A 19,382-nucleotide genomic window follows, 5' to 3' on the forward strand; every position below is an offset into this window, starting at 1 on the left:
AACCATCTGGTCCAACTTCCTGTCTGTTATTAGATTACTGTTTCAGATAGTAGAGAATGAGTATAGCCCCTCACCCTTGGCACTGGCACTCCTATTCATTCTTGCTCTGTTCAATTTTCCCCCCGTAGCACTTATCACAGTCAGATATACTATATAACCGCTTTCTTTATTGTATTTATTGTCTGTCCAACTGGACTGTATGTCTACAAGGATGGAAGACTTATTTTGTTTACTATATTCCCAACACTTCAATAAATTTTTGTTGTATGAATGAGTCAAATGAAGAAGGAAGTATTATTCAATAAATGGTTTTGGTGAAACATCTGAAAGAAAATGAATATCCAGGGGTGATAAAAATGTTTCACAACTAGTTCACCACAAATACTGTTCATCAGAATAGATGCTGGCCCTAGACAACTGGTACAAACAGTCATACCAGTTCATACTGGCTAACTATCAGCCCCTTTTTTTTTTTTTTAAAGATTTTATTTATTTATTTGACAGAGAGAAATTACAAGTACACTGAGAGGCAGGCAGAGAGAGAGAGAAGGAAGCAGGCTCCCTGCTGAGCAGAGAGCCCGATGTGGGACTCGATCCCAGGACCCTGAGATCATGACCTGAGCCGAAGGCAGCGGCTTAACCCACTGAGCCACCCAGGCGCCCCACTATCAGCCCTTTTAATAGCCTTTCCTGAAATCTTACACTCAATCTTGACTGATTAAATCAATACTTTAATAATAAAATAAAGCAACAAACTACTGATGGAAAATATAAGAGAAGATTATATAACTGTGGGGGCATGAAAGCACTTTCTAAAATAGATACCAATGTAAAATATCATTTTAAAAAGATAAGCTTTGGGGCGCCTGGGTGGCTCAGTGGGTTAAAGCCTCTGCCTTCGGCTCAGGTCATGATCCCAGGGTCCTGGGATTGAGCCCCACATCGGGCTCTCTGCTCCACGGGGAGCCTGCTTCCTCCTCTCTCTCTCTGCCTGCCTCTCTGCCTACTTGTGATCTCAGTCTGTCAAATAAATGAATAAAATCTTTAAAAAAAAAAAAAAAGATAAGCTTCAATAAGATTTAAATATTTTATATCTGAAAAGATAGCATAGGCAAAATTAAAAGGCAAATGACCCACGAAAAAATATTCATGACATGATGAAAGTTGAATATATAAAGAGCTCTTGAAAAATCAATAAAAGTAAAAAAATTTCAAATAAAAAACAGAATCAAATTTTAAAAACCCACATGAAGTAAAGATTACATTTATTCTCTTCTATTTATATAATCTCTCATCCCACTTGAGCTGAGATGTTGAGAAGAGCTAACCCAATTTTCTCTCCTCTGTCTCTCCCACAGAATTTCCTACTTGATACTTTGATACTTTGCTTTCAAGGCTGACACATGTAACCCTGAACAGAGATTCAGACTTCACCAGTCAATATATGACCAACTCCAATTATGAATCATGTGAATGAGTATTGATTTCAGACATACCACACTCACTCGCTGACCCTCCCACCAGCTGGAAGAATTGCTGGGCAATTTTCATATGGTCCCTCTGAAAAACAAAGCAGAGCTGAGATAGCTGACAGAAGCTGAAAATGTTTTATTTGTATCACACATTATAGTTTTAAAATATGTGCCAGGATTTAAGATACATCCTTGTCTTACATCCTCTCCCAAATAAACTCTTATTAGCATAAGAACTAGAGAATCATAACCTGAAACTAAATTAAAACCTACCCGGGGTCAGATTAAAAAAAAGAAGAAAAAAATATGTGATTCCCCAAACTCTATCCCAAAAAGTAACTTCATTAAAGGACTCAGTCATTTAGTCATTCATTCACACATTCAACAGATACTTATTGCTTTTTTTTTTTTTTTTTACTTACTGTTCTTTGTATGTATGTATGATCTGATCATACATCAGATCTTGTGGTAGGAGCCATGGTTGTAACAAGGACTATTAATTCAATACACTCATTCACTTATTCAGTAACTATTTAGTGCCTATCCATTATATGAGGCACTGCAGAGTGAGCAAAACATAAAAATATTTATTTATATCTACTTTGTTCCCAAAAGGACTTAATGTGCCATAGTCAGATGGATAAGAACTTAATTTTAAACAGCGTTTTAAAATATTTATAAAGTATTTGCCAAAGAAACAATTATCTCCATTTTACAGATGCCAAAATTATAGCTCAGGGATCTGCAAGGTTAACCAAACTCACTAAAAATAAGAATGAAGCTATGCAACGATTTTCAACTATTATTAGATATAAATGCTGCTTAAAATTTGGGCTTTTAAAAGATGAAGCAGCAATTCTTAGGGTTAAAGCTTTCTCTCTCTCTCTCTCTCTTTTTTGTCTTTAAATAACATAATTCTTTTTTTTTTTTTTAAAGATTTTATTTATTTATTTGACAGAGAGAAATCACAAGTAGAGGGAGAGGCAGGCAGAGAGAGAGGGAAGCAGGCTCCCCGCTGAGCAGTGAGCCCGATGCGGGACTCGATCTCAGGACCCCGAGATCATGACCTGAGCTGAAGGCAGCGGCTTAACCCACTGAGCCACCCAGGCGCCCCCATAATTCTTTTTATAATGGAACCTGGGTTGGGGAATATGAAGGAAGGAAAGGAACTGCAGATAAGCCTATTTGTAAGCTCACTGCTGATTAAATTTTAACATTTATCTTGATATTTTCCATACATTATAACTGCAACTATAGATTACCAGTGATTTCATACTCACCGAACCCATTTCCTGGCCAAGGGCCGCATTGACCACTCCTTTGAGGATATACTCCTGCCAACATAGAATAACACTAATTAATTCCCAAAGAATATGTAGTTATGAAATCTTTTTCAAATAAATTTCAACTTGCTGCTTTACATATATTATCAAAAGTTACCCAGAGTCACTTTTCTCTGATCCATCCCTGGCTTGAATGAAAGAATGAGGAGAATTTCATTTGGTTTTCAGGAAAGTGTCCATATAACAGAATTCGCCATATTTGTAAATTCACCACACTGGTAAATTTGTAAAGTCTTAAGCAGAAAAACTCAATGGAAACCTCGAGAAGTTAAGTTTTATTTCAACTCAATGGAAAAAATTAACAATAAAATATTTATGTAATAATTTTTATCACTTTATTAGCCACTGCCATTCTTTATAACCACATCATATATATCATTTTCCACTTCTAATCATATAATAACTTTGATTTGTTAATAATCCTTTTCCTAAAGAAAAAAAGTATCCTCTGATCTCCATTTGTAAGATATTATCTCTTTTGGAGCCCTGGAGTCTCACCTTTATTGCTTTCAGACTTGGCTCTATTCTTTAACAGACACCTTCCTTAGCAGCTTTATAAATTTTTTATGTAGGTACTGTTTTTATGTAAGAGGTTTCATAAAAAGAGCAGTACAAAAGATGCTGAAGCTTTTAATACACTTGAGAAATATATCTGTTTAGATTTCATGGGGTCTGGAAAATTTTCAGTCTTTCATTTAGTAAGTGCAATGTCTGTTACATGCTTAGTGTACACAGTGTTGGAAATACAGACACAGGCCCTGACTGCAAAGACTAACAATCTAGTAGGAGAGAAAGAGAAGCTGCAATTATACCAATGAGATAAGCTTTGATATCTTGTTGGTTCCATCAGCATTTTAGATTTCAGTTTTTTCAAACCTCAACGCTTCAGAGGAAATGACCACATATAAGGGAATTTAAAAACATGAAAAAGTGCAGAATGTTCATTCTCATATTGAAAGTCTCACAGGACATTCCTAAATCAATATATATGGTCTTTCTTGAGATTCTACAAGTCAGAATCTTCTCTAACATGCCTTCCTGATGTCCTTCTGAAATTGTACTTTCAACAGAAGTTGGTTAGCAACATGGTAACACATTTTCAATTACCTGAGGAGTAGTAGGTTCCAGATCCTTAATTAAGTTATAAGCTTCTTGTACATCATCTGAAATGCAAGAAATAAGTAGCTATACTAGTCTGTATTCCACAGCAAACCCTTCTGAAACAGTCCTGAAAAGATCCTTCAGCATTCAAACATTCATGGGAGGTATGATTTGTTTTATCTGTCCTCTAACTTTCCATCAAGGTCAATGTGGAATAATTATCCTAAAGATAACCAAGTATCTTAGGAAAACTGTAAGTCATGAAGTACCTAAAAAAATGTTCAAGCTAAGAATACGGTCTGAGTATTATAAAGCAATGGTGTTGTAGTTATATAAGTAAAACTATTGATTTTTAAAAAAGACAATATATATGAAGAATGCAGAAGTGAAATGACATGAAGTTTGGGATTTGCTCTAAGACATTTCAGCAGTAAAAAGGGACAGGCAGGATGGATGAGAGAATGGCAATATTGTGAAGACTGCTGAATCTGGAATGATTTATTTTGTGTGTTCATAGTATTTTGCTTAGTTTGAAAAATTTTTTATAATAATTAATTTCTGAAATATATAAAATATTTAACTCTGGTCCAAATGCCTATTTCTTTGTGCTTACATATCAAATAGAACTCTTTGCAAGTTCATGTTATTTTAATATACACTTACATTTTCCTCAATGAGGGCACCTAAAAAGGCCCACACTCTTAGTCCAGGGCCCACAACACAGTGCCACCACCAATGCATGTTAGCTCCTATCCTGTACTCAACACTGTTAGAGCCAAGACTGTTTAGGTGCATGTCTAACAATTTTAACCTTACTTGGGGGGAGTAAATATCCCAGTCTCTTTGAATCAGAGTATTTCTCATAAGAAGCCAGAAGTACAAAGAAACAGAAAGGCTTGGGACGCCTGGGTGGCTCAGTTGGTTAAGCAGCTGCTTTTGGCTCAGGTCATGATCCCAGCGTCCTGGGATCGAGTCCCACATCAGGCTCCTTGCTCCGCAGGCAGCCTGCTTCTCCCTCTCCCTCTGACTCTGCCTTCCACTCTGTCTGCCTGTGCTCGCTCTCGCTCTCTCTCTGACAAATAAATAAATAAAATCTTAAAAAAAAAAAAAAAGAAACAGAAAGGCAGACAATTAGAGCAAACACCATTAAAAAACAAAAACAAAAACTCAAGAAAATGTGGATATGCATTATACAAAGAAAAAGAACCACAAGGAAGGGGAAGGAAAAACAGTAGAAAAACTGAAATAGAATGGGTAGAGAACAAAGGACAGAAAAAGAAGAGGAAGAAAGAAAAACAATGAGGGAGAAGGTTGGAAGCAAAAGAAGAGGAGAGAGAGGATAAAGAGAAAAGACATAACAAATAAGCACCAATAAATTTGTTCTCTCCTACGAACCTGTTGCAAATATATTTTTGGAAGTATTATGGATTTTAAGTTAAGCAAGTAGTTCAGTTAGAGGTTAAATGCTCTAAAATATCTCATTATAAGCAAGACCAAGACAAATTTTTCGTACCTTGACGAAGGTAGTAAATCACTAAGTTTAACCGAGCTTCAGGAATGACATCAACCAGGGGAGGCAAAACCTGCAAAGCCCCTTCACCTCCTCGGAAAACAACCTAAAGATAGAGAAAGTCAGTTATTGTGGCAGTAAGTATGAATATATTAATTGGTGGAAAAGTTTAATTAAGGAATTGCCACTTATAACTGGGTACTCAGTTATATTTTCAATATATTTTTGAAGCTCTCAGTATACACACCACCTTGACCCCATTGAAAGCAGGCTATTATCTTAATTATAGTAAGTGTAAAAAACAGAACAAAGGCATAAGCCTACTGTATACATTTCCTTTTCATAAGAACTGCAGAAAACTCTTTAAAGTACCCCAAAATTAATAAAACATTTTTCTAGACAGATATTTTGTATCAAAAGCTCCAAGAATGGGGCACCTGGGTGGCTCAGTCAAACATCTAATTCTTCTTTTTTTTAAAATGGCTTTATTTATCTGAGAGAATGTGCCCGTGCATGCACAAGCAGGGTTAGAGGCAGAGGAAGAAGAGGCAGAAGCAGACTCCCTGCTGAGCAGAGAGCCTGATTCCAGCACCTTTAGATCATGACCTGAGCCAAAGGCAGAGGTTTAACCAACTGAACCACCCAGGCTCCCCATGTATCTAACTCTTGATTTTGCCTCAGGTCATGATTTCAAGGTTGTAGGATCAAGCCCGACGTCAGACTCCGCCTGGCATGGAGTCCAAGGATTCTCTCTCTCCCTCTCCCTCTGGCACTCCCTTCTCTCTTGTCTCTTTTTTTCTAAAGACAAATGAACAAACTCTATGAAGGAATTTATATAGCCTTTCTGAGCCTGTTTCCTCATCTCTAAATGGCATTAATGATGCCTACCTATCAGGATTATTAATGAGGGTTGAATGAGTTAAAGTGGGCTAAATGTGTGGTACATAGTAGGTAATATTTAATTAACACAGTAAACACTCATTAGCACCTACTGTATGCATGGGATTGTAGTAAGCATTGGGGTTACAGCAGGAATAATCACTCCTGTCACTATATAGGTTACACTCAAGTGGGGAGACAGCCTCAAACAGCAAACACATAAGTATTACTTCATTTGACAGTAAATGCTATAGAGAAAAGCTAAAACAAAATACCATTCAGTAAAGCAGGTTTGTGTGCTCTTGTATACCCAGAACCTAGGACAGTGTCTAGCACATAGCAAGTTTTTTCACAAGTAAATATACAGAAATCAAGGCCATCAGATATGAACTACCTAATCTCTCCTTTCTAACTAAAAAATATCCACTTGGTCAGCTTTCTTGATTCTTCTTTGTCTGAGATGTTTCCTTCGTTTGCTAAGGTTAATTTTTTTGTCTTCTTGATCTCCAGACTTAGAAAAAATTAATTCCAGTACAAATTAATATACAGTGCTCTATTAATTTCAGATGTACAATATAGTAATCAACAATCCTATCCATTACTCAGCGCTCATCATGCTAAGTGTAATCTTCATCCCCATTACCGACTTCCCCCTACCCCCATCCGCCTCCCTTCTGCTAATCACCAGCTTGTTCTCTATAGTTAAGAGTCTGTTTCTTGGTTTGTCTTTTTTAATTTTGTTTCTTAAATTCCATGTATGAGTGAAATCATATGGTATTTGTCTTTGTCTAACGGACTTATTTCACTTGGCATTATACTCTCTAGATCCATCCATGCTGTCCCAAATGGCAAGATTTCATTCATTTTTATGGGTGAATAGTATTCCAAGGTAGCCATTGGACTCTATTGTATCCATTCATCTATTGATGGACACTGGGTTGCTTCCATATTTGGCTATTGTAAATAATGCTGCAAAAAACATAAGGATGTATGTATTTTTTTGCATTAGTGTTTTCAAGTTCTTCAGGTAATTACCCAGTAGTGGAATTAGTGTATCACATGGTAATTCCATTTTTAATTTTCTGAGGAACCTCCTTACTGTTTTCCCAGAATGGCTGCACCAGTTTACATTCCCACCAATCGTGCACAAGGGTTCCTTTATTTCCACATCCTTGCCAACACTTGTTGTTTCTTGTGTTTTTGACTTTAGCCATTCTGACAGGTGTGAGGTATACCTCATTGTGGTTTTGATTTGCATTTCCCTGATGATCAGTGATGTTGCACATTTTTACATAGTCTGTTGGCTATCTCTATGTCTGTCTTCTTTGGAGAATGTTCATGTCTTCTGATCATTTTTAAATTAGATTATTCAGGAGTTTTGGTGTTGAGTTGTAGAAGTTCTTTTTCCCCTTTTTTTTTCTCCACACCCAGTGTAGAGCGCAGGGCAGGGATTGAACTCATGACTCTGAGATCCAGACCTGAACTGAGATCAAGAGCCAGACGCTTAATCAGCTGAGCCACCCAGGCACCCTGAGTTGTTTAAGTTCTTTTTTTTTTTTTTTTTAAGATTTTATTTATTTATTTGACAGAGAGAGATCACAAGTAGGCAGAGAGGCAGGCAGAGAAAGAGAGAGAGGAGGAATCAGGATCCCCGCTGAGCAGAGAGCCCGATGCGGGACTCGATCCCAGGACCCTGAGATCATGACCCGAGCCAAAGGCAGTGGCTTAACCCACTGAGCCACCCAGGCACCCTGTTTAAGTTCTTTATACATCTTGGATCCTAACCACTTATGGGATGTGTCATTTGCAAATATCTTCTCCCACTTAATAGGTTGTCTTTTTGTTTTGTTGACTGTTTCATTGGCTGTGCAGAAGTTTTTAATTTTGATGTAGCCCCAATATTATTTTTGCTTTTGTTGTGCTTGACTCAGAAGACAGATCTAGAAAAATGTTTCATGGCTGATGTCAGAAAGATTACTACCTGTGCTCTCTTCTAGGATATTTATGGTTCAGGTCTCACATTTAGGTTCTTAATCCATTTGGTATTTATTTTTGTGTATGTTATAAGAAAGTGTTTCAGTTTCATTCTTCTGCATGTTGTTGTCTAGTCCGCCCAAGACAATTTGTTGAAGAGAATTTTCCCCATTGCATATTCTTGCTTCCTAATTGACCATATAATTGTGTGTTTATTTCTGGGTTCTCTATTATGTTCTGTCTGTTCTTATGCCACTACCACAGTATTTTGATTACTATAGCTCTGTATTCTATCTTGAAATCTGGGATTGTGCTATCTCCAGTTTTGTTCTTTTTTCTTTTTCAAAATTGCTTTAGCTATCTGGGGTCTCTTATAGTTCCATACAAATTTAGGAATGTTTGCTCTAGTTCTGTGAAAAATGCTGTTGGTATTTTTATAGGCATTGCATTAAATCCCTATTTGGGATTTAATTGGGTATTAATTGGGTTAATTAATTAATTAATTAATTGGATATTGGGCTTGTACTACCCAATTGCTTTGAGTAATACAAACGTTTTGACAATGTTTGTTCTCCCAGTCCATGGATCTCATAACTTTTAACTCAATCTGGATCTTGTTTCTCTATTAATTATTCTATCTTCATTAGTCCTGGTCCTACTTCTCAGCTTTAAACATACACAAGCGTTTTTGCTTTCTTGAAAAATCTTTCTCTTGGTGTACTGTTCCCCCTGGAGAGTGCCCTATTTTTCTCTTTCCTTTTAATGCCACACTTCAAAATTTTGTGGCTTATTATTCTCTCACTGCTTAACTCCTATTCCCAGCACACTAGTCAACTTACTCGCTTTCTTCCATGTTTAGTTGTCAGGACTGTAGCTATCATTTCTCTTATAAAACTCCTAAATCTGCTCTCCATTCTTGATCTCTCTCCAAGCTTGATTTCCAGACTACTATCTCTAACACATCACTCTCCACAAAAATTTAAGTTGATAAACTAGATGAGAAGTGAAAGGAGGCAGAAGCTCATAATAGAAATTATCCAGAAAAAATTATATCTGTGATAGAGGCCTGAATTAGAGAAAGAATGGAATAAATATAAGACTTTGCCAAGAAAGAATCAACAGGATTAAGTGACCAAGCAGAAATCAGAGGGAAAGGGGAGGAGAGAGCCTAAAGCAGAACTGGTGCTAAAAAAAGAACAGAGAAATCAGAAGGAGCAGGTGTAGCTATTATTGATGCCATTCTCACATGAGGGATCTGAAACTCAGCAATATCATGGCATTTTCCCAGTGTCCCCAGGTGTCCGAGTTGAAAGAAGGGGCTCCGTATCCACAATATTGCATGATCAATTAAATTGAACTTGAATATGAACACTTTTTTTTTTAATCAATGGTCATCACAGTCCAGCTTTCAACCTGACCGCCTTTTTACTTCTCCATTAAGATTTTCCTTTTCACTATACTGCAGGCACACTTCCTGTTCTAGTAAACTTAGCCTGCTCATGACTTTTCTTTTATGTCATTTTTGTTCTAATTCCATATCCTTGTTTTCCGTGAACCCTCTAAATCTCAGCCATCCTTCAAAGGTGAACCCGAGTTGGACCTCACCAGAAAAATCCTTCCCATTTATTGTAGCCTACAAGCATACATGTTTCTTGGTCTTTGCCAACAAAATGAATACCTGGGCCCTGCACTGCCTTGCACTTCTAAACATTATGCATGTGTTACTGCCCTCCCAGTAAGGGTTTCCTTGAGCTAAGAACCTGATATCTGAAACTTATTTTTCTTTTCTCCATAGCAAGAGTTCACTTGGAGTAGAGAAGTATTTCTTGCAATATCTCCCTTCATTCCCCCTTCTAACTGCTGAGATATACCAAAACAGACTATAAGACTCAATTCAGTCAAGACAGGAAACTGCTATTCACCAGATTGTGCCTGATGAGTTCTTTAGCAAACTCAAAGGAAGAAGAAGCGTTGTCCATCAAGCTTTTGAGTTCTGCCTGAAATTAAAAAAGGAAAGGCTTAGGAAAATGACAAGTGTATAGTACTTATACCACATATTTGCACAATGTTTTATAGTTTACACAGAATTTAACATGCCATTTCATTCGTATTTCATTTGTTCCTCAGGACTCGAAGAGTCATGTGATTGTTAACCTCATTTTACAGATGAGAACATTGAGGTTTATAAACAATAAATGACTTGAAACTTACACAAAGCAGCAAGTTTGAAATGCGTGAGCTCATGTCTAAAGACTTCCACTTAATTTTTTCTTGCAGAGTCAAAGGTGATTAAGGAGCTAAACTTTTAAAACGGGCTGATTCTTCAATCTGACCATTCCACCCATCTCCCAAATTCTCTTAGTACTTCTTTTCAGTTGCACTGTTATATAGCACAATTAAAATAGCTTCTATCATTTATTAGACCTATCAGATCTCTTCTGTATTCTCTCACCCCCTTCACTCCCTGTAGAACAAATGGCCAGCCATTTCCAGCATCTTCGCTAATACCCTAGACTCACCTATCCTCCCTCAGCTTTTTGTTATTCCTACCTGCCAATCTATAATTTTGAGTTATCTTCCTTTCCTCCTTTTTCTACTTCCATCAGTTAGGTAGCTAAGTTTTTCAGGATAAAATAATTAAATTCTTGATTGTTCTCACTAACCACTACAAAGGTGTTCTATTTGATCACATATGGAATTGAGCATCTACCTCAGCAAACTTTTTATTTTTTAAATTTCTTTTTTTTTTTTTTAAGATTTTATTTATTTATTTGACAGGGAGAGAGAGATCACAAGTAGGCAGAGGCAGGTGGGGGTGGGGGAAGCAGTCTCCCCGCTGAGCAGAGAGCCTGATGTGGGGCTCGATCCCAGGACCCTGAGATTATGAATGGAGCTGAAGGCAGAGGCTTAACTCTGAGCCACCTAGGCGCCCCCTCAGCAAAATTTTCATTAATCCCTTCTCTTGTCCACAGCAGCAGTTCCAAAGTGTTTGGAAATATTAGGCTAGATCAGCAGTTTGCAAGCTTTTAGATCTCAGGATATCTTTTACAATCTTAAAAACTGTTAAGGATCCCGGGGCGCCTGGTGGCTCAGAGGGTTAAAGCCTCTATCTTCGGCTCAGGTCATGATCCCAGAGTTCTGGGATCAAGCCCCGCATCGGGCTCTCTGTTCGGCAGGGAGCCTGCTTCTTCCTCTCTCTCTCTCTCTGCCTGCCTCTCCGCCTACTTGTGATTTCTGTCAAAAAAAACAAAAACAAAAACAAACAAACAAAAAAAATTGTTAAGGATCCCAAAGAGCTTTTGTTTACGTGGCTTACAGCCCACATAAATAGCCCATAGTATAATATATATTGTATTAGAAGTTAAAAAAGAAATTTTAAAGTATTCAATTAATCAAACATAAGAAGCCCACTACACATTAACATAAATATTTTTCATTTAAGAAAACTGCATTTATGGAACAAAAACTTAGTGAGAAGAATAGTACTGTTTAAAAAAAATTTTTTTTTTTTTTAAGATTTTATTTATTTATTTGACAGAGAGAGATCACAAGTAGAGAGAGGTAGGCAGAGAGAGAGAGGGAAGCAGGCTCCCTGCTGAGCAGAGAACCCGATGCGGGTCTCGATCCCAGGAACCTGAGATCATGACCTGAGCGAAGGCAGCGGCTTAACCCACTGAGCCACCCAGGCACCCGAATAGTACTGTTTTATATTTTTGCAAATCTCTTTAATGTCTGGCTTAAAAGAGGACAGCTAGATTAGCATGTCTCTATCTGCATTTGATGTATTTTGAAATATGCTATCTCTGGAAAGCTTCACTGCACACTTGAGCAAAGGAAAGTGAAAAGGCAAAATCTTTTATATCATAAGGACAATTCTTATTTAAGGCAGGGCCAGCCGGAACTAGGGCTGGCCAAGTGAGAAGCCTAGGGCACAGAACTGAAAGCAGCACTCACTGTACATGAAAAGATGTTCAGCATCATTAGTCATCAGAGAAATGCAAATCAAAACCACAATGAGATTCCACTGCACATCCAACGGGATGGCCACAATAAAAAATGTCAGATAATAACTGCTGGCAAGGATGTAGAGAAATCAAAACTCTTATACACTGCTGGTGGGAATGTAAACTGGTGTAGCTACTCTGTAAAACAGCCTGGCAGTTCCTCAATTAAATACAGAACTCTATATAACCCACTGATTCCACTCCTAGGCATAAGACCAAGAGAAATGGAAACATGTTCAACTCATGCCCAAGAACATGTACACAAACGCTTATAACAGCATTATTCATAATAGGCCCAAAGTGAAAATGACCCAATGTCCATCAGCTGATGAATGGAAAAACAAAATGTACTGTATCTGCATAATAGAATATTATTTGGTCATAAAAACGAATGAAGTACAATATAGGCTACAACATGATGAAATTTATAAACATGCTAAGTAAAAGAAGACAGTCATAAAAGTTCACACGTTGTATATTACTTTTATATGAAATATCCAGAACTGGCAAATCTAGAGTCAAAAAGCAGATATGCAATTGCTTGGGCTGGGGGGATAGGGGGCCGGGGGTTGATGGAGTTCCTAAGGAGCATGGGGTTTCTTTTTGAGGTAATGCAAATGCTCTAAAACTGAGCTGATGATTGCACATATCTGTGAAAAGAATGAGAGCTTTGTGTGTGCACTGTGCCAGGTACCAGGATACACATGTCAAAAGACACAGTTTCAATACTCAATGAGCTTGTCTAGATGAAAGATAATTAGGCAACTATCAAATAGTACGCATGCTATTTTATGTATGTATATATACCTATATATATATACCTATATGTATCTATCTATCCATTCATCTATTTATATATAATCAGACATAAGAGAAAAGAAGAAAGTAGCCCTAAATTTGCAGTCAAGTCTGTGGACATAAGGTCACATAGACAAGGGTTTGAGATCTGAATTTGTCACTTGTTAGGTGTAAAGCTTTGGGCAAGTTATTTAAATTACCTCAAGAATTAAGTGAATCATTACACATTATGTCATGCTTACTACAGAAGGGCAGAGTGCTACTGGTGTTTATGGAGAGAAGGAGCCATAGAATATTGGATGTATTATACAAATTCCTGGAGGAATGCCTGACTTTTAAGTGGCTTAATAAAATTATGGGCAAACACAAACTATATTCTATTGCTAACACCCTCCCCCCCCAAAAAAAAGTTTGTCAGGGTACATTTGACATTGTTGTTGACTGCTAAAATACATCATAAAATTAATATGCAACCTGCACAGACACCATTTCAAATGAAAAAGCATGTCTTTTGGGTGACAGGTAATACAGTTTGGTGCCCTAACTTGCATCATGCTAGACCTCCAGAATATGGTTAACCATGCTACCCATATTAGACTATGGAAAGAACATGTGCAGACAAAATGTAAACATTTAATAGACTGGAAAAAATTTGGAAGAACTCCCAAGATTAACTCAAGATAGAAAGGCAAGAATATATTTCTTTTATTTGTTCTTACCAAAGGCCATAAACTCTACCAGTTTACTATTAAACTGCTGGAGCTAGAAACTAGCCAATTAGGCAGACCCGGGGGACTTTGTAGTTGCAGTGAGTACACCCAAGAATGTATTGTACATAACATATAAATGGACTGCTTGATTGCATACTAAGCAATTGAAGTGGTGGGCATTTGTATTGCCACAACAGATCACTTTTATCAACATAAGCCACAAAAAGTCAATCTGGGCCTATGCTAAGGGCACATGCTTTCCATGCCACCCCTCCCACAATTAATAAACACTGTTTCACTCAGGAGCTGAGTCTGCTGTCAGCTAAAATATGGAAATAATGTCCCTTGCTATGGCATTTACATAGTGAATTTTGCTTTGATAGAGTTAGTTTGCTGGTTTCAGTTCCTTTCCCTCCTCCCCCAGTGGCATGATACCAGCTGAAACTGTTTTTTGGACAAGGGTGGGATTTTAAAATTTTGACACATGCACAAATTTTACATCAAATTTTGATGGTTTCTGACATCAACTAAAATAATGGTTGAGGAAGTAATTTCCACGGCCCCTCTCACACTGTTAATCTAAAAATAGCCTACATAGGGCACCTGGTTGGCTCAGTTGGTGGTGTGGGTGACTCTTGATCTTGGGGTTATAAGATTGAGCCCCATGTCGGGTGCAGATAGTACTTAATAAAACCTTCTAAAAAATCACCTGTTTATCACATAAATAAATAAATAGCTATAAATACATATAGTATAGAATATGCCCTCCTTTTTTTCCTCTCTCTATATATGCTTATGTATGTGTGTGTGTGTGTATAACATTAAATAAAAGGGGGTCCCTTGTATGGCCTACTATGCACTCTCAGTTTCCTATATAAAGAGAGCTGTAGCAGAATTTATCCACAGAATTGCCAGAGAAACTAAATAATAGATACAAACCATTCTGCATATGCCTAGAAGTTAGCTAATTTCTAAGTATTTATAAAACGTTTACCACTATTGCCTCATGGGGTAACCCTAAAGAGATGCTGAATTGTACCAAGCAGAATGAGGCATTCCAGGAAATGAGAATGGTATACACAAAGCCACGATAGCAGGAAAGCATGGTGTGTGGAATAACATCAATGGCTAGACGGGAGAGGGCAGACTAGGGCAGGGAAATTATTTAAAGAACCAAAATAAAAGATGAGGAGTGCCCAGACTAGAGCAGTGGTAGAGAAGAAGAGATAGCTAAGATGCAGAACTGAGAGGAACTGGTAGATGTTTAGATGGGGCACTGAAGAAAAAGACAGATGGAAATCTTAGGTTTGTGATGGGATTTACATGCTGGTGACAATGAACTACAGAGCCACAAACCTATTTTAGAGGAAAAAGAACAACTGTCCACTTTCAACATATTTAAGGTAACGTAAAGCATCTAGGTAAAGATCGTCTCCAATACATTAGACACACAGAATTCAGAAATCAACATTTTTTAAGAATATCTAATCAATATAAATATTCATATATGGTTGGTTCTTACAGAATCACCCTGGCAATAACAAAGGGATATTGTATTAATTAGGAGATACAAATAATAGAGTCTTATGAATAACCCAAAAAGTATAGGATTATTCAAAGTGGAATTAAATAAATTAAAAAACACATTTCCATCACTACCTCAGCTGCTTTGCCATTGTAAAGGCGAAAATGATTACAGGCCTTAAGATTGAGTGCGATGGTGCTATCAGGAATTTGCTGAAGGTAAACTGCCAGAACTTCTTGAGACACATCATAGTAATCCAACTTGTAGTAACATAGGGCCACGTATACATTGAGGGCAAGGTATTCCCTATTAGATAAAGAATTAAGGTTAACAGTTTAAATCTACTTCATAGTAAGGTTGTCAAACTACAAAGACATCTTTAATGGCTCAAACTGACAGCCAGGTGAGGAGGACATGAACTTGCCTTTTGAATAAAGAAGGCAAGGTATCATCAGTGCAATATTTTTCTTTTGTATTATAGTATGTTGATGTTGTGATTTAAGTAGACAGAGAGATGACAGCTAAAGGAGAAAGGGAAGCTTTCAACTCCTACCAGTTCATGTTAAAAAGACCAAACTAACGCATGCTCTAACTGGGCGAAACTGTAAATAAGTATGTACCAGACAAAGGACAGACACACAAAGCAAGCAGACTCAATGACTAGGAAGGGGAATGGGTGGGGTGCAGGTAAGCAAAAGGGGACAAGGCAGGTGGATGAGATATTTTTGGGAAGTGGGAGAGATACCCAGTGGTCAGTGATAAAGTTGGAATGTTAGTTCTTCAGAATGTTTTATTTCTAATTTTGTCGGCAAGTTCCCTGCAACCTAATACAATGCGGAAATGACAAATTTAGACCATGCATTTTCAACAGGGGCCATATCATCCTCAAAGGGGTAAAGATCCTTATGAAGAAGTAGAAAACTGTATTCATTTTAAGTATAAAGCATAGATATACATTCAGTATATACATGGACATACAGTGTATCTGTGGTTTTAAAATTTCACAGGGTGGGGGGAAGACCAAAAAGACTCCTTGGAAGGGTGATAGTGAAATAAAAGTGGAGAAACCCTGATCTAGAGAATAAGGAGTTCTTAACTGGATCACATTATTAGCTAACCAGATTTGAACACATGGTGATAATAGGTTGAAAGAACACTAGGTCCTCAGCCAAATCAGATACAGAAAAAGCTAACAAAATGAGATCTGGAGTAGCCATGAAAGGACACAGACCTGTTATCTAGCAGTATTCGCTTATAAATATCAATAGCTTCTTGGTAGTGAGATCGCATATAGTGGATTGAGGCCAAACTGAGTTGATCTTCTGTGATATCCTGAAGATTCTGATGAAAGTTCATCAACTTCTTCTCATCATTAAACTAAAATTGACAGAGGGAAAAAGACATGTAAAGATTCATGAGAGTACAGTTAATCACCACCGACGGTACAGAGATTTTAACTCCTCTTTTAGCCGTTTTGGTCTCTCAGTTCTCCCTATTTTCCTTCAGTTCCTTGTCTTCTCTCCTGTCTCGCCTTCAGAGTAAGAATGAAAACAGCCTCTGGAGGCAAAGCCTTTGAGTCACAGCTAATATTAATTACTTGACCCCCCCTTCCTTTCTATATTTTCCCCTATGTCTTTTTATCATTCTTATATGCTGTTTTTAAGAGACACATTTTAAAAAATAAAGACACATTAAGGTAGAAAGTTTAAAAGTATGTGAAGAGAGGGGCACTAGGGCATCTCATCTTAAGTATATAAGGAGATATAATAGACAAACACCAAACAAAAGAGAGTGGTGTAGGTATACAAACATAACGAAGCAGACTTTATGTGAAGAGAAATTTTTAGAGATAGAGACATTGCACAATGATGTTTCAGTCCACTGGTGGATAGAACAATTCTAAATTTGTATGTACTTATTGATAGAGTCTGAAAAACATGTAATGCAAAAACTGAAAGAAGCAAACAGAGATGGATAATTACACTATGAAACTTTTAAATGTACTAAGAATGATCATTTTCATATACTGCCTATAGATGATTTGATAAAGTTTCCATAAAATAATTTAGAAATATCAATTAAAAGCTTTAAAAATAACATTTATTTTTAAAAATATTTTTAAAAATAATTTAAAAAATATTTTAATTTAAAATATTTAATTTAATTTCAAATAATTTTTTAAAAATATTTATTTATTTATTTAGAGTGAGAGGGAATCTGTGCATGTGTAAAAATGTGTGTGTATACATATGGATATATATATATGTATGTATGTTATATATATGGAATATAACTCAACCATGAAAAAGAATGAAATCTTGCCATTTGGGACAAAAGGATGGATCTAGAGAGTAAAATGCCAAGTGAAATAAATCAGTTAGAGAAAGTCAAATACCATATGATTTCACTCATATGTGGAATTTTATTTTCAAAATCTCTTTTTTTAAGATTTTATTTATTTATTTGACAGAGACACACAGAGATCACAAGTAGGCAGAGAGGCAGGCAGAGAGAAAGGAGGAAGCTGGCAGAGAGCCCGATGGCCTTGATCCCGGGACCGTGGGATTATGACCTGAGCCAAAAGCAGAGGCTTAACCCACTGAGACACCCAGGCGCCCACTCGTATGTAGAATTTAATAAATAAAACAAATAAGGAGAGAGAGACAGGCAAACCAAGAAACAAACTCTTAATGATGGTACCAGAGGGGAGGTGGGTAGGGGGATGGATTAAATACATGTAATGCAAAAACTGAAAGAAGCAAACAGAGATGGATAATTACACTATGAAACTTTTAAATGTACTAAGAATGATCATTTTCATATACTGCCTATAGATGATTTGATAAAGTTTCCATAAAATAATTTAGAAATATCAATTAAAAGCTTTAAAAATAATATTTATTTTTAAAAATATTTTTAAGTATTTTAAGTATTTTTAAGTATCGTAAGTATTAAAAAATTAAAAATAAACAAATAGACATATACATACATATGTACAATCTGAAAGTCAAATAACTAGGAAACATTAAATTATGATACACGCATACAATGAAATGTTATAAATGCCATTTTAAGATGTCACAGTCTTGGGGCACCTGGGTGGCTCAGTGGGTTAAGCCTCTGCCTTCAGCTCAGGTCATGATCTCACACTCCTGGGATTGAGCCCCGAATTGGGCTCTTTGCTTGGCAGGGAGCGTGCTTCCCCCTCCTCCTCTGCCTGCCTCTCTGCCTGCTTGTGATCGCTTTCTCTGTCAAAAAAATAAATAAAATCTTAAAAAAAAAAAAAGGCACAGTCTTAAAGACTATTTAGTGACTCAGGGATATGCTCATTGTATAAAGGTTAAGTTTAAAAAAAAAGGCAGAATACAAAAACATATATTTGGCATAAGGCTCATTCTTCAAAACAGAAAAATGAACAAAATATAAATATGTGTATAAAAATAATTATCTTTATTTATTTGAGAGAGAGAGAGCACAAGCAGGGGGAGAAGCAGAAAGAGAAGCAGAGAACTTGACCAGAGAACTTGATATGGGGCTCGATCCCAGGACCCCGGGATCACGACCTGAACTGAAGGCAGATGTTTAACCAATGGAGCTACCCAAGCACCCCTTAAAAATAATTATCTTAAATGGAGATATAAGGGACACCTGGGTGGCTCAGTTGGTTAAGCAGCTGCCTTCGGCTCAGGTCATGATCCCAGGGTCCTGGGATTGAGTCCCACATCGGGCTCCTTGCTCGGCAGGGAGCCTGCTTCTCCCTCAGCCTCTGCCTGCCTCTCTGTCTGCCTGTGCTCTCTCGCTCTCTCTCCCTCTGTCTCGGACAAATAAATAAACAAAATCTTAAAAAAAAAATAAATGGAGATATAAGATAACAAAAGACTGAAATGCAGTTTCCTTTATTATTTATTTTTTTAATTTAAATTTTAGGTAGTTAACATACAGTGCAATATTGGTTTCTGAAGCAGAATTCAGTGATTCATCACTTACTTAAAACACCCAGTGCTCATCGTAACAAGTGCCCCCTTTAAGGACCATCACCCATCTAGCCCATCCCCCACCCACCTCC

The 19,382-nt window shown here is 37.1% G+C and overlaps 1 protein-coding gene across 7 annotated transcripts in view; it reads right to left on the minus strand.

The window, feature by feature from the left end:
* IFT56 (intraflagellar transport 56) overlaps window positions 1-19,382 on the minus strand; it is a 45,568-nt gene that overhangs the window by 12,907 nt on the left and 13,279 nt on the right. For all 7 annotated transcript variants that reach the window (XM_082693900.1, XM_082693904.1, XM_082693902.1 and 4 more), the window contains 7 exons: window positions 16,548-16,693; window positions 15,451-15,622; window positions 10,202-10,276; window positions 5,430-5,532; window positions 3,923-3,978; window positions 2,753-2,806; window positions 1,497-1,560 (listed from right to left, as the gene is read on the minus strand). In XM_082693900.1, coding sequence (XP_082550026.1) covers window positions 1,497-1,560; window positions 2,753-2,806; window positions 3,923-3,978; window positions 5,430-5,532; window positions 10,202-10,276; window positions 15,451-15,622; window positions 16,548-16,693 — 670 coding nt within the window. The remainder of the gene's footprint in view (window positions 1-1,496; window positions 1,561-2,752; window positions 2,807-3,922; window positions 3,979-5,429; window positions 5,533-10,201; window positions 10,277-15,450; window positions 15,623-16,547; window positions 16,694-19,382) is intronic.

The sequence above is a fragment of the Mustela nivalis genome, assembly GCF_964662115.1.
Source record: "Mustela nivalis genome assembly, chromosome: 12".
NCBI classification, from domain to species: Eukaryota; Metazoa; Chordata; class Mammalia; order Carnivora; family Mustelidae; genus Mustela; species Mustela nivalis.